Raw genomic sequence first — 16,001 nt, forward strand, 5'->3', positions numbered from 1 at the left:
TAGGGGTGTGTGTGTGGGGTGTGTGTGTGTGGGGGTGTGTGGGGGGGGGGACACCCTGCCTGTCAGTCCATGGTCCGCGGTGACCCTCAGGGAGGGCCCACAGCCCGAGGGAGGGGCTTGGTCACCGGGGAGCGGGAGCGGAGGGTGATCACCGCTGACCCTCGACGGGCTGAATGGCCTCTGCCTGCCCCGACCCGCCTCTGCGGGGGCATGTGTTTGAGCGCAGTGACAGACCCCGGCCCCGGGAAACCCCACACCTCGCCCCGCCCCCGCCCCGTCCCGCTGCCGGCCCCTCACTGACCATTCCGTCCAGCGCCGGGCCCTCCGCCAGGCCGACTAGGCCCCGTCGCCCTGACGACGCCGCACGGTCTCGGCCCCGCCCTCCTCCGCGCTGCGCCATGACGTCACGCCGCCACGTTCCCCACTTCGGGGGGGGGTGCGGCGCCGATATCTGATTGGTCTGGTCGGCTGCCCATCCGAGCGTGGGGGGGCGGGGCCACGTGGAGAGACAAGGCAAGTTGGGGGGCGTGGCCAAATGGTATGGGGGTGTGTCCTGGCGCCGGTGGGCGGGGCTTACTGCTGATGATAGGCATCTGCTTGAAAGGTCCTCCCCACACTCTCCAATGTCCAGGCCTCACTTTCTCCAATATGTGACAACAAGGCCTTATGTTTGGGGGTGGGCAGTTCACCCCAACTCATCCCTGTTCATTCATCCTCAATTAATCTTGTGGGATCTGGTAAATTCATGTTACTTCTGCAATTCTCACTTATAATGTCTAATACAAAGTAAATGAACTGAGCGCTTCACGGAACATCTCCAGGACACCCGCACCAATCGACCACACCGCCCCGTGGCCCAACATTTCAACTCCCCCCTCCCACTCTGCCGAGGACATGGAGGTCCTGGCCCTCCTTCACCGCCGCTCCCCCACCACCAGACGGCTGGAGGAAGAACGCCTCATCTTCCACCTCGGAACACTTCAACCCCAGGGCATCAATGTGGACTTCAACAGTTTCCTCATTTCCCCTTTCCCCACCTCACCCTAGTTCCAAACATCCAGCTCAGCACTGTCCCCCTGCCTTGTCCGGACTTGTCCAGCTCCTTTTCCACCTATCCACTCCACCCTCTCCTCCATCACCTTCCTCTCCTCCCCCACTCACCCATTGTACTCTATGCTACTCTCTCCCCCCCCCCCCCCCCCCCACCCCACTCTAGCTTATCTCTTCATACTTCCAGCTCACTGCCTTTTTTCCTGATGCCTGAAACGTCGATTTCGCTGGTCATGGGATGCTGCCTGAACTGCTGTGCTCTTCCAGCACCACTGATCCAGAATCTGGTTTCCAGCATCTGCAGTCATTGTTTTTACCTACCGTGTAATTGTTTCAGCCCAGAGCTGAGTCAACAAGAATGGAGACTGAATGCATGCTTGTTTTTTTTTGTTTTAGCTAAAAATGTATGCGAGAAAGAAACGGGACTATAAAACAAGGCTAAGATGCTGTGACAACAGACAGTTAAACTCACTATGCCTGTATGAACAATAGGTATAAACATCTGTTTCCCACTTTCACAGAAACACAGGAACAAACCCCAATTAAAAGGGCTCGGTGATAAGATGCTGTGAAAAGACAAGGATGTGCCCACAGCAGGATGAGGTCAAATGGCCTGGAGATCAGGAATGAGCATTTTTTTTGTCACAGACAAGACCGGATAAGACACGAGATAAACAGGAGTAATGGGTACCGGTCTTAGGAAAGTGGAGGATGCAAACAGTGGGGGAAAAAAACAATGAAATAAGGAAAAAATATGTGGGAACCAAATTATATAAATATCGAGTATTTGTTGAATTCAGCATGTTTTTTGTCCCTGCCTTGTTGGCATCACACCCACTTGCACGTGTGAAATAAAGGGCATTGCTGATTCCGATCTTGCCTCGGACTGAAATTATTGCAGTGCGTGAACTTTCTCACAATCTGGAGCTGAAAAATGTGGTGCTGGAAAAGCGCAGCAGGTCAGGCAGCATCCAAGGCGCAGGAGAGTCGACATTTCGGGCATCAGCCCTTCTTCAGGAAGGAAACTTCAACTCTCCTGCTCCCTGGATGCTGCCTGACCTGCTGCGCTTTTCCAGCACATTTTTTCAGCTCTGATCTCCAGCATCTGCAGTCCTCACTTTCTCCGGAATTAATCTGGACCCAGCTGCCGGCATTTGGACCGTATGCCTCCAAAACCTTCCTGTTTATTGAACTGCAGTAGTTTTATTGTCACACTTAAATGAATGCAGTGAAAAGTTTACACGTTGCCCCATCTTAGCTAACTACTCCTTCAGGAACATTTTTGTTATCCATTCAGGTGTCTTTTATGATCGTACCTCCACCACTCCCTCTGGCAGCTCATTCCAGATATGTCCCACCTTCTGAGTGAAAAGATCGTCCCTTTTAAATCTTTCTCCTCTCAACTTAAACCTATGGTTTCTGATTTTGGATTCCGCGACCTTGCACAAAAGACTGTGTCTATTTACTCTCTCCGTGACCCCTCATGATTTTACAAACCTCTATAAGGTCACCCCTCAAGCTCCAGGGAAAACAGCCCCAGCCTATTCACCCCCTCCCAACCGTTCAAACCATTTCCAGGAGCCGGATCCAGTTGGGAATGGACAATTCTGATAACAGCAGAAAGCAAACCCCAGGACTTAGCAAACTCATTTCATAAATAGACAAGCTGGAATGGGAACAGATTTAAGGGACTTCAGTTAAGTGATGAGAATGAAGAAATCAGATTAATTATCCTCAGAACAGTGAAGGAAAAGAGGCAATTTGATTAAAACGTTCAACATTTTGAAGGGTTTCAAGTGAACGGGTTGGGGACTGTGGTGAAACCGTTGTTCAAATTTCACTGTCAGTGCAAGGGAAATCTCAAGAACCAATATCCCCCAGTCAGAAGTCAGATGAAAATGGTTGTTCCTTTTTTTTGTTGAGTTTCCACTTTTGTTGACTAGCTACTCCAAAGACGGTCCTTCTCATCTCTAGTCCTATTTCAGCATGGGTGACATTAACCTTCATGTTATGAATGTCCAATTATAAATTAAATATAAATGACTCAATTAACGTCACCTGTGCTTGTCTAGGTTTTTAAAGAAGTCAAGTCACCTCGCTCGTTCCTTGGCTTTAAAGAAATAAGATAAGTTCTGTGAGCCTTTTGGTATAACGTCAAAACTTCTTTGTCCCTCTCTTCTGCTCCTGCCAATGTTCCCTACCTTACAATAATGGACTACACTGAAGATGAACTTTTCACATCGAGAAAGGGCCTATTATAGGGTGGCACGGTGGCTCAGTAGTTAGCACTGCTGCCTCACAGCACCAGGGACCCAGGTTCGATGCCAGCCTTGGGTGACTGTCTCTGTGTGGAGTTTGCACATTCTCACTACGTCTGTGTGGGTACCCTCTGGGCGCTCTGGTTTCCTCCCACCTGTGGTGACGAGGTGAATTGGTCGTGCTCAACTGACCATAGTGTTAGGTGGAATAGTTAGAGGGAAATAGGTTACTCTTCAGTGGGTCGCGTTGGACTGAGGGGCCTGTTTCCACACTGTAAGGAATCTAATCTATAAAACACAAATCTTGCTTTTTGTATAGCTCATCAAAACCCAAAACTAGGTTCTTACAAATCAGGATGAAAAGAATATGCGCCATGGGAATGGAAAAGTAGAAAGGTGTGGAAATATATGATCAAAGTGACTAGCCACGATCATACTGAATGGCAGTGAAGGCTCAAAGGCCTACTCCTGCACCTATTGTCTATTGACTAAAAGAGAGGAGAACAGTGCTGAATACCACATCTGCAGACACGCTTTACTCAAAGAGGGAACTAAATAATATAAAACAGATTAAGAGCGACAAAATGGAAGGAAACAGAAGCCGTAGAAACGTGAAATCGAAAACATTTGTTAAAAATTCCACCACCGATCATTGGATAAAATGAAGGAATACTTGACATTGATCGATCAAAAAGAATCTAAAAACAGGTTGTGTTGAGAAAATGTTAGTATTTCAGCCATCTAACTAGGGCTGAAAAGCGACAGAGAGAGTTCCTCACGGGGCAGGATGGACAGCAGCAGAGTGGAAGGACCCAAACACGTCGTTGGAGGATGGATATCACAGTCGGTTGTTGATGAACTGCAGTGGATGGGTGAAGGAGTCACAGGACACATGTGTGTAGCAGATAGTGACAACAACTCTTCCTGCAGGAACAGCACCACAGTGAATATTCAACCAAATCATAGTCTTCTTTTTGTCAAAAGAAGCACCGTTTAAGTTAGAGATAAAAACAGAAAACGCTAGAGGTATTCTTTAAGTCTCACAACATCTAGAGAGTTCCCAATTTTCTATCCTGGCACGATTGAATAGAGACAGAGGACTGGCCTTGACACTTTTTGACAGATATCCTCATCTAACCTCGTCCCACTTGGCAGCTCTTGGTCCATATCCCTCTCAACCCTTCCTATTCATGTACCCATCCAAATGTTGCAATTGTACCAGCCTCCACCACATCCTCTGGCAGCTCATTCCATACACGTACCACCCTCTGCGTGAAAAAGTTGCCCCTTAGGTCTCTTTTATATCTTTCCCCTCTCACCCTAAACCTATGCCCTCTAGTTCTAGACTCCACCACCCCAGGTATAGACCTTATTTAGTCACACTATAGATGCCCCAAAATGATTTCTAAAACCTCTATCAGGTCACCCCTCAGCCTCCGACGCTCCAGGGAAAACAGCCCCAGCCTGTTCAACCTTTCCCTGTAGCTCAAACCCTCCAACATCCTTGTCAATCTTTTCTGCACCCTTTCAAGTTTCACAACATCTTTCCCATAGGAAGGAGATCAGAATTGTACACAATATTCCCAAAAAAGTGATTCGATTAGATTATTTACAGCGTGGAAACAGGCCCTTCGGCCCAACAAGTCCACACCGACCCTCTGAAGAGCAACCCACCCAGACCCATTCCCCTACATTTATCCCTTCACCTAACACGATGGGCAATTTAGCATGGCCAATTCACCCAACCTGCACATCTTTGGACTGTGCGAGGAAACTCACGCAGACACAGGGAGAGTGTGCAAACTCCACACAGTGGCCTAACCAATGTCCTGTACTGCCGTAACATGACCTCACAACTCCTGTACTCAATACTCTGACCAATAAAGGGCGGGGAGTGAGAGGATGACCACATTGGAAAGAGATAGGAGCACATATTTTTGGCTCACTCTCGAAACAGATGTGGCCCGAACAACACAGCAAGATCAACTGGAGAATACAGCTCACCGCCCAATTCGTGTTTAAACGGTGCTCAGGATGATTGGGGGTTGTTATTGGAGACCGCACGTCCATGACCAGCAGCTATACAATATGCCAGAGGGCAAAGTGATGTGTGCGTGCAATGCCCAATCTCCAAGTGGCCAAAGCCCCAAGACCTCAGCAGATTGGCCAACAGCCCATTATGTCGGCCAATATTCCTGACAGTCAGAGCTTTCCAGTTCCCAACGTAGCTGGCCCATTTCCAGAGGATCCAACTTTGGTTCCCGAGAAAATAAATGGATCAACCACCAGTTATCTTTGAGCGGTGAAGAGGAATGGTTTATTGATGGCTTACAGTGGGAAGGGATCAAGACCGGATGGTACAAACGATCGGAACTCAAACTCCTGAGGGGCCAGGGGTTACAGGTAGAGGGAGTCTCTCTCTCTCTCTCTCTCTCTCTCGCAAAACGAAATAAAGTTATAAACAAGATTACCAACACGCCTCAGAGTCTCCCCGAGGCTCGAGAGGTTAACGCCATCACAAAGACCAGTTTGACTCCTGTCTGGGCATTGGAGAGCCAATACTGGGACTGGCAAAAATCACTCGGTCCACTTCAAAAAACACAAAATGGACATGTCTCAACCAAAACCAAAAAGAAAAACCCCCAGCACACTGAGCATCTTCTCGAGAGAGGTGAAGATGCGAAGGGTGCGGGGGTGGGTGAGGTCTCCGTGGACTGCCTGGGTGTTGTGATCTCCCTTCATGGGGGAGATTCAGACCCAGCGTCTCCAGGAAAACACCCCAATCTCCACCCCCACCCTCCCCAAACACACTCCGGATGACATTCCCGGGGCACACTGCACTCACATGAGTTGGCACAACATTCCACAGGTAACCAGGGGGAACAAACCCAGCCAACTCAGAGACCCCCTTAACATCTGCAACACCCCCAAAAAAAAAAGAAGGGGCAATATCTGGATTTGGGGAGCATCAAGGTTCAAAGAATTCCCGCTCCATCCCAACCCACGCCCCACTCGAAGATGATACGGAATGGGAGCCATGCCCCATTCCTGAAACAGTGCCAGGCAGACTAAATCCTGGTGTGCTTGAGTGAAGACTGCTTGCTGTCCCTCCAACAGGCTTCCAGTGCCCCCTCTTGGCTTGTGCCCACCTCCACCTGAGCAGGGCAAACCCCTCCCTCCGACGCCGGGGCTCCCAGCCCATGTTTTGACGTGGGGTGGAGGGGGGAAGAAAAAAAACTGAAGAGATTTTCACTTGGGAATGGGGTGGGTGTGGTGCACCAATCCAGCTAATGGGGATGGCCAGTGATGGTGCATGGGCGAGGAGATGGGGGTGAGGGGAAAAGGGAGGTCACTGTCCTGACTCCCTCCAGCTCAAGGGAAAGCTCCATCCTCAACTCAAGGCCCGGAATCCAAGTGGCTCCCCCTCCCCCCAACAAACACCATCAATAGTCGTCCAGCGTGTCCAAGTGAGGGAGCAGGATCCCGCGCTCCTTCAAAACTTGGAACTTGAGCTTCTCCTGACGGTGCTGCAAATCCTGCTCCTGCCGCAGCTCCTCCAAGATCTTCTCGATGCTCACGGGCTGCAGTGAGGAGGCACTCTCTTTCTCCAGGTCCTGGACAGACAGAGAGAGACAGAGAGAGACAGAGAGAGACAGAGAGAGACAGAGAGAGACAGAGAGAGACAGAGAGAGACAGAGAGAGACAGAGAGAGACAGAGAGAGACAGAGAGAGACAGAGAGAGACAGAGAGAGACAGAGAGAGACAGAGAGAGACAGAGAGAGACACTTGCTCAGGTTAGTGGGGTAGCTTTCTGAGCCCACCCTCCTTGATCTCAGGCATTCCAGATGCGGGTTGGGGCCTTGAGGTGGGGGGGGCCAGGAGAAAGGGAGGGTGATGGAGCTGGAGGGTGGGGGGCTCCTTGCACAGAAACACACACAGTTAAATGCCCAACCAACACCCCACCCAAGCCCATCACATGCCACACAACCCACAGAGCGACTGACCTGTCCGACAAAGGAGGAGTATAAATCCGACTGTGATAGCAAGGCGCATGAACAACCGAAAAGGTGCACTCGCTCCCAGACACCTCAGTCCTCGCCAGCTCAGCGAGGACAGGGGGGCGCGGGGTTAATGGGTAGCAGATACCCCTTTCCCCAGCCTTGCCGCTGTTCCAGAACCCGGGGCTGACACCTCCACACACAGATCCTCACAAGGAAGTAGAACCGTTCCTGTTCACACCCCACTGGGTCAGGGGAAAAGAGGTGACCTTCCACCCTACCTGCGCACCCCCCCACGTTTCCCCCACCGACTCCCCCCCACCCTGAGCAGCAGCTCCCGCGGGCACTCACAATCTCTCCCAGCAGCACCACGTTCTCCCCACGCACGACGAATATTCCCCGTGGGATATCGCCATACTTGCGGCCCACGTGAATGCGTTCCAGGGTCTGCTGGAGCACCAGATTGGCTGCGGGGATCACAAACAAAAGAAAAGAAAAAAAGAAGAAAAAAAAATCAGGCAACCCTGTGGGCGTTAAGTTCAACCAGCCTGCATGAGACAGAGGGCACTGCCAGGGAAGCAGCTGCACCTGAACGAGGGCACCTCTCTCTCTCTCTCTAGAACGGGCATTGAAGAAGATTTGCAGCTCACAATTGGAGGTCTGGATGGAGGTTTGCTCAGTGAGCTGGAAGGTTCGTTTTCAGACGCTTTGTCACCATCCTCAGTCACATCAGTGAGCTTCTGCTTTCTATTTGCGCGTCTCCTTGGGTTGGCGACGTCATTTCCTGAGGTGATGTCTCTCAGAGAGAAAAAAAGAACAGGAAGTGACATCACCAACCCAAGGAGACCAAAACGCACGAACAGAAAGCGGACCATGAACACCAACGCTTCGCAGGGGGCTCACCGATACCCAACGTAGGAGGGAAACACTTGGAAAAACGAACCTGTCCGCCTACTTACATCCAATAGCTCTCTCTCTCTGTTTAATATCAAGTTAGCCTCTGGACTCTGCCCTTGTAGATAAGCTGAATGGGTGGGCAAACACATGGCAGATGCAGTTTAAATGAGAATCAATGTGAGCTCATCCATTTTGATGGCAGACACAGAGTGGCGATGAAGTGGGGAAACAGGAGGTGCAGATAGACCTGGGTGTCCCTCCTCCCCCATTAGTCGAGAGCCAGCCTTGTAGGAGCAATGGGGGGGGGGGGGCGTTGGGGGGTAGGGGTGAGGAAAGGATATTGAGCCCTCCATGACCACAGGATTGGAGTGCAGGAGCAACGATGGATAGGAGGAAGACCACATCCTGGGGTATTGTGGGCGCGTGGTTTGGGGTCTCCTTCTCAGGAGGATGACCGTTCTGGTGACGGAGGGAGGGCAGCGGAGGGTCTCCCAGACTGAATCCTGGGACTGACGGACGGAGAGAGACCAGATCAGGTAAGGATGATATTCACTGGGAATCCAAAGAATTTGTTGTTGGGATTGATCTTACAGAAACCCATCAAGTTCTACCAGTGGAGGGAGTTCAGAACTGGGAGGGGGAGACAGTTTAAGGATACGGGGTAGGACTGAAATGAGCAGAGAATGTCTGTCTTCACCTGGAGCGCAGGAGCCTGTGGAAGTCTCTCCACAGAGTGGAGGAACGGAGGGTCAATTTCCACTTACCATTCCACTGGGACCAGTTCCAGCCACATTGCTGTCATTCCCGGTGGGTTTGTTTAGTTATAAAAGAAAAAAAGATTTCAAAAACACACGTGGTCATCAGCAAACATTGGTAGCCAAGGATGTGTAGGTGGGCTTGGAACCGGTGGAGCCAAACAAACAGAGGAACTGAAGAGACTCCTCAAGTCAGACATGAGCATAGGCCGAAAGCCTGGGCTGCACTGTTCTATCACATTGTTCCAGCTTTTTAATCCTACTCGAAGATCAAACTAACCCACACGGGCCAATCCAAGAGTCACTTAAATGTCCCTGACTCGACTCCCACTGCTGGCAGGGCATTCCACAAACCCACCACTCTAAAAAACCAAACCTCTGACATATTTCCTGATCTTTCAATCATATAAAATTAAGCCCCCTTCACGATAGCCATTTTCTGCCCTGGGAAAACGTCTCTGGCTATCCACTCCATCTGCCTCTCATCTTGTACACTTCTCTCAAGTCACCTCACATCCTACTCACACCAATGAGAAAAGCCCGAGCTCTCTCAACACAAGACCTGTCCTCCAGCCCAGGCAGCATCCTGGTAAATCCCCTCTAAAGCTTCCACATCCTTCCCATAATGGAGGCAGCCAGAACTGAACACAATATCCTCAGGGCTCGAAAGAGCTGCAATATAACCTCACGGCTCTTAAACTCAATCCTCACGCTCATGAAAGCCAACACACCATACGCCTTCTTAACAACCCTATCAACTTGGGTGGCAACTTTGAGGGATCTACGGACATGGATCCCAAGATCCCTCTGTTCCTCCACACTGCCAAGAATCCAACCTTGAACCCTGCAGTCTGCATTAAAGATTCGGCCTTCCAAACATTCACTTCACACTTCTCCAGGTTGAATTCCAGCTGCCACTCCTCAGCCCAGCTCTGCATCCGGTCAATGCCATGTTGAAACCTGCAACAGCCCTCCACACTATCCACAACTATCCGCCCTGTCTAGTGTGGGGTGCTGAGAAGCACAGCAGGTCAGGCAACACCCAAGGAGCAGGGGAAAAAAATAAAATTCGCCATTTCGGATCTCAGGAATGAGACTGGGAGCCTCAGGGGTGGGGAGATAAATGGGAGTGGGGTGGAGCTGGGCCAGGGGAAGGTAGCTGAGCGTGCAAGAGGTGGATGGAGTTGGGGGTCAAAGTGATAGGTCAGAGAGGAGGTTGGAGCAGATCGATGGGAAGGAAGATTGACAGGTAGGACAGGTCATGAGGATGGTGCTGCGCTGGAAGGTTGGATTTGGAGTAAGGGGAAATGAGGAAGCTGTTGAAGTCCACATTGATGCCCTGGGGTTGAAGTGTTCCGAGGCAGAAGATGTGGCGTTCTTCCTCCAGGCGTCTGGTGGTGAGGGAGCGGCGGTGAAGGAGGCCCAGGACCTCCATGTCCTCGGCAGAGTGGGAGGGAGAGTTGAAATGTTGGGCCACGGGGCGGTGTGGTTGATTGGTGCGGGTGTCCCGGAGATGTTCCCTAAAGCACTCTGCGAGGAGGCGCCCAGTCTCCCCAATGTAGAGGAGACCGCATCGGGAGCAACGGATACAATAAATGACATTGGTGGATGTGCAGGTCAAACTTTGATGGATGTGGAAGGCTCTTTTGGGGCCTTGGATGGAGGTGGTGTGGGCACAGATTTTGCAGTTCCTGCGGTGCCAGGATGGGAGGGTGGGGCGTGGAACTGACCAGGTAGTCACGGAGGGAACGTGGAAAGGGGTGGGGAGGGAAACAAATCCCTGGTGGAGGGGTCCGTTTGGAGGTGGCCGAAATGTCGGAGGATGATGCAATGTATATGAAAATTGGTGGGATGCAAGGGGAGGAGCAGGGGTTTGTGTCCGTGTTACGGTTGGAGGGGTGGGTTCGAGGTGCGGGATGTGCATGAGATGCACTGGAGGGCGCCATCATCCATGTGAGAGGGGATCTTGCATGTCCCTCTCCAGGAGTCATTTGAAAGCGTCCCTCAAGTATCTGATTTCAGTGTCTTCAGGCATAACCAATGCAGCACGATGGAAATTAAAGAACATCAAAGCATGGCATAGGGTTAAAGCATAAAGCCCACTGGCAATCTGTGGGCAGCAGGATGGGATAACCATTGGGGAACTTTCTTACGCCAGTTAGCAGAGTCAGGTCAAGGCTGAAAGGCGCGATGAGATAACACAAGGAATAAAGCAAGTTTCTCTGTTCAGTGTTATTTTGACAGGATTGGGACAATAAATATTTGTGACATGACATCAAATATATGCTTAGTGGAGCCAGCATGAGAAAGGAGACTATTGGAACAGATGGGAATAGCTAAATATCTACCATGAGTCTGGAATAGAAAATCACTGGAGCAGAGGGAGCAACAAATATCTAACCGTGACATTAGAATAACATTAAGTAGAACGTACAACTAAAGAGATAATGGGAACTAACATCAGTGGTTTATCGTGTCGGGAGAGTGAGTTACTTTGAAGAATATACTTGGACATGCTGATAATCTTACAGCAACATTAAAAGATAGAAAAATCCACAGACCCTGAGGTTTGGGGGGCATTCGAGAACCTGCTTTCTCAGTGTCACAGTTTGTTGTTTGCTAGTACAAGACCCACTCCTCGAGGAACTCTGTGTCTCCTGGGGATTCTATTTTCTCCACAACAGCACCAGACTGGCACACTCCAACAGAGCAATTAAACCATTGAACACTCACTTGTCACAGCAGAGACACTGTTGGTACTCACCAAACTGATCAATGCTTCGCAAATATCCAATTAAAGTCCGCCCATCACGAAGAAGGACGAGGTGTTTCTCTGTAACATGAAGGACCATATTAATTTACCATTCCCAGGATTACACTGGAACAGATTCCCAGGCCATGCCCTGATTACACATCTATTGGGCCCGATCAGAGACAGCAGATAGACCACACTTGGCAAACACACACACACACACACACACACAGCGCTGGCAGGCCAATGTCACATAGGACTTACAGACAAAGAGCAAGGGGCACGGGGCTGAGGGTCCCACACTCTTTGGGACCGCTAGCAGACGCAGAGTGGGCTGAACAGCCTTCACTGCGGCCAGCAACCCATCTGAAGTGCTTTCTGCAGGAAAGCAAGCACCAGCACTCCCCTGCGACCAACAGACTGCCCCAGTCGTGAAACCGGCCCCCTCCGGCTGGTACAGAAACGAGGTTGTTGTTGTCATCTTCAGTCTCACACTGAGAAGACACAGAAGGGGCAGTGTCAGCCTCGAGCACTGTGTGGCAGCAGAGGCTGTCCCTCACTCTATGGTACAGCAGCACCCTCTAGTGCCATGCTGGAAGACTGCGGCAAGTGAGGCAGGAAGGAGGCCATTCGGCCCTCTCCCAACTGCACCACTTCAACTTGAGCACTGGATGGATCTGCAACTCAAGCCCTTGGCTGCCTTGCCTTAAAAAGGCATGACTTCCCAGAGCAGGGTCAGGAGACCTCATTTGATTCGTTTAAGATGTGTCAGGACAGATGCAGGAGGTGGTGGGGAAGCAAAGGGATACAGATGCCTCGGAATTGGGTGACAGGTTGAGACAGTAGATTTGGGTCAGCTCAGGCTTGGAGGGCCGAAGGGCCCGTTCCTGGGCTGTAAATCCTCTTGGTGCTTCTCAAGTGGGGCAGGCGAGCTGAAGTTTCGGGGAACTCCGATGCAGCAACAGCCTCTGAGGAGCGTCGATGTCAGTGACTGGCCCAGGTCCCTAGTAACAACTGCCACCTCCTGATGCTCACTTCAATCTCACCTTCCTCCCCTGCCCTCCAACATCCCAACCCCACCCAAGGCCTTATATCAGAGTAACCGAGAGAAAAAAAAAAACTGGGGGCAAATATCCCAAGAACCCAGCTGCCTCGTCCTGACAGTGTTCAGATGCCATCACCACCACTTATGGTGCCAATTCCACCTCAAGGGCCTTTGGGGACACAGGGCAAGGGGCAGACAGCACAATTCCACACTTTCCCACCGGCCAGGGGTGAGAGAGAAGATTAGATTCCCTACAGTATGGAAACAGGCCCTTCGGCCCAGCATGTTCACACTAACCCTCTTGATTAGGAAGGGTAACATGTCCTCCCTGACACAGTGCAGTCTCCAAGTCTTTTTTGCCCCCTCAGGAGGGGAAAATGCCCCTTTATGTCGACCCGGTCAAAATCGAGCCACCTTCAATGATCACAGGCTACTTGACCTGGTCGTGCTGAGACTATCTGACCCCCACAATCCAACTCCGCACCCCCCACCTCCTTCTCCCACTGACATTCCTGTCTGATCATTCTGGATAAAAATGTGCACACAGGCAGACAAGTCCCACCTGCTCCAGACGTGTCTCTCTCTCTCTCTCTCTGCCTGAGAGAGATTCGGACGAGGAAGCCTCAGCAACATCACTGGGCAGAAAATTTCACAACGCTCAGAGGGAAGGTATTACTCCTCAACTCAGCCCTCATGATGCCCCCCACCTCATTTTGAGGCTCTGTCCCCTGGTTTCACCTGCCAGTGGAAACACCCCCTCCCCACTTCTGCCTTACCTCATCCTTCTGTCATTTGCTATATTTCTACAACATCTCCCCCCCACTATCCCATGGTGATAAATTCTAACGGGTACAGTCCCAGACGACTCACCCTCTCCTCAAAAACCAGCCCTTGTAACTCCAGAACCAACCTCCTCTGCACCCCCTCCACTACCAGTATCCTCTTTATTAAGCGTCAATGTTGAGATGCTGGTGTTGGATTGGGGTGTGTAGTCCCAACAGGTTTATTTGGAAGCACAAGCTTTGGCAGCACGATTCAAAGTTCACTTGAGAGTGCAACTTTTTAGAAAAAAAAAACATTTGCAATTCACATCTGAAAGAACTGGCCATTCTAACAGATGGGAGACTGAAACAATCCAGGTCTTATTCAATATTTCATTTCAGTTCCATCACACAGTAAACGTTTGTCACAAATTATGTGTCTTGCAATCTTATTCCCCACAATTACCTTGGGGCATTCCACTGGTCAGAGTATTGAGTACAGGGGTTGGGAGGTCATGCTGCGGCTGTACAGGACATTGGTTTAGGCCACTGTTGGAATATTGCGTGCAATTCTGGTCTCCTTCCTATCGGAAAGATGTTGTCAAACTTGAAAGGGTTCAGAAAAGATTTACAAGGATGTTGCCAGGGTTGGAGGGTTTGAGCTACAGGGAGAGGCTGAACAGGCTGGGGCTGTTTTCCCTGGAGCATCAGAGGCTGAGGGGTGACCTTATAGAGGTTTACAAAATTAAGAGGGACATGGATAGGGTAAATAGATAAAGTTTTTTCTCTGGGGTGGGGGGAGTCCAGAACTAGAGGGGCATAGGTTTAGGGTGAGAGGAGAAAGACATAAAAGAGACCTAAGGGGCAACTTTTTCACGCAGAGGGTGGTACAGGTATGGAATGAGCTGCCAGAGGAAGTGGTGGAGGCTGGTACAATTGCAACATTTAAGAGGCATTTGGATGGATATATGAATAGGAAGGGTTTGGAGGGCTATGGGCCGGGTGCTGGCAGGTGGGACTAGATTAGGTTGGGACATCTGGGTCAGCATGGAGGAGTTGGACCGAAGGGTCTGTTTCCGTGTTGTACATCTCTGTGACCACCTGATGAAGGAGCGGGTGCTCCGAAAGCTCGTGTTTCCAAATAAACCTGATGGCACTTTCACCTGGTGCGGTGGGATTTTTAAACTTTCTCAACTCAGGGTTTCTGAGTAGTTTGAGCAGAGGTCTTGGGGAGATGCAGAGGAGATTGGCCACGAACCAGTAGGGGTGGGTGGGGAGGGCAAGATAGCACAGGAAGTGACCATTAGGTCTGTCACAAATAGGTGAATTCCTTGGAGAAAAATGTTTGGTCTGTCAAGTTGCAAGATATGACTGAGGACCATTGCAAGCACCCTACTTTGGAGGGGTTGGGGGGGGGGGGGGGGGGGGGGGGAACCTGCCCATTATGACCTCCACTCCCCAGACACCATTCCATTCCATCCCCCTGCCACCAAACTCACCCTGACCCACAGCCAGCCACCTCGCTCCCTCTGCCAAACCATGGGAGAGAAGCTGAGAGAAAAAAATAAAATGTGTTGCTGGAAAAGCGCAGCAGGTGAGGCAGCATGCAAGGAGCAGGTGAATGCACGTTTCGGGGGTGGGGGGGGGGGGCTTCTTCAGGAAAGTGAAGAGAGCAACAAAGCAGGGGCGGAGGTTGGAAAGTGAGGAGGAGGAGGAGGAGGAGGAGGAGGGGGGAAGAAGAGAAGTGTCTGCTCCTGGGCAGAACGGAGAGCATTGCTAAACCCCAGAACTGGGCAAACTCTGAGACAGAGACTGCAAATGGTCCAGGGCTGAAATTGCACTCCCTGATGCTGGGAAGGGGAGGGAAAAGAGCCCGAAATATTCCACCTTCGCCTGGAACTAACTGACAGACTTCACCTCCCTCCCTCCCTCCCTCCCTAAAGCGACTCACTGCCCGAACTTGGTCCCCAGAGGATGCACAGCTCTGAACCAGAGGGGACCCTCCGCTCTCTCTCTCACAGCCCACATTTCCTCTGTAAGCTTTGAGAGGTGCAGAGGGAAGTTGCCCCCCACTCCTCTCCCTGCCGTCAGACACTCACTGTCAATGGCCTCAATCAGACTTGCTGTCCCCGGCATGTAATTCATGGCTGCAAGGCAACTCCAGCTGCATTTCCTCCAGCACGGAACCCTCCCTCTTAAAGGGCCACTCCTCCATCCCACCCACCCTGGTCAGGTGACTTCAGCTCAGGGGAGAGGCTGTTCAGCCCATCGTGTCCACCCATTCACCTATAACCTGCATTTACCTATAGCCAATCCACCCTAACCTGCACATCCCTGAGCACTATGGGTAATTTAGCATGGCCAATCCACCCTAACCTGCACATCCCTGAACACTATGGGTAATTTAGCATGGCCAATCCACCCTAACCTGCACATCCCTGAACACTATGGGTAATTTAGCATGGCCAATCCACCCTCACCTGCA

General features: G+C 51.0%; 2 protein-coding genes across 2 annotated transcripts in view; both read right to left on the bottom strand.

The window, feature by feature from the left end:
* The window catches only part of nudt18 (nudix (nucleoside diphosphate linked moiety X)-type motif 18), a 15,128-nt gene extending 14,740 nt beyond the window's left edge, over positions 1 to 388 (bottom strand). The window contains exon 1 of the mRNA XM_060856511.1: positions 302 to 388. The gene's annotated coding sequence lies outside the window, so the exon portion shown is untranslated. The remainder of the gene's footprint in view (positions 1 to 301) is intronic.
* Positions 389 to 5,616: 5,228 nt separating this feature from the next.
* Positions 5,617 to 15,698, bottom strand: LOC132836939 (U6 snRNA-associated Sm-like protein LSm1). The gene is made up of 4 exons (XM_060856516.1): positions 15,616 to 15,698; positions 11,723 to 11,791; positions 7,658 to 7,773; positions 5,617 to 6,922 (listed from the first exon to the last, which is right to left on the bottom strand). The coding sequence occupies exons 1-4, from the start codon at positions 15,659 to 15,661 to the stop codon at positions 6,752 to 6,754; spliced, it is 402 nt and encodes a 133-aa protein (XP_060712499.1). The 5' UTR covers positions 15,662 to 15,698; the 3' UTR covers positions 5,617 to 6,751.
* Between the last annotated feature and the right edge of the window lie 303 nt (positions 15,699 to 16,001).

Source organism: Hemiscyllium ocellatum, chromosome 48 (genome assembly GCF_020745735.1).
Source record: "Hemiscyllium ocellatum isolate sHemOce1 chromosome 48, sHemOce1.pat.X.cur, whole genome shotgun sequence".
NCBI lineage: Eukaryota > Metazoa > Chordata > Chondrichthyes > Orectolobiformes > Hemiscylliidae > Hemiscyllium > Hemiscyllium ocellatum.

Coding starts and splice junctions, on each gene's coding strand:
- LOC132836939 (XM_060856516.1), bottom strand. CDS start 15,661: ATGAATTACATGCCGGGGACAGCAAGTCTGATTGAGGCCATTGACA. Junction 7,774..11,722: donor GCGAAGCATTGATCAGTTTG/GTGAGTACCAAC, acceptor TGATCCCCGCAG/CCAATCTGGTGCTCCAGCAG. Junction 6,923..7,657: donor TGGTGCTGCTGGGAGAGATT/GTGAGTGCCCGC, acceptor CTGTCTGTCCAG/GACCTGGAGAAAGAGAGTGC.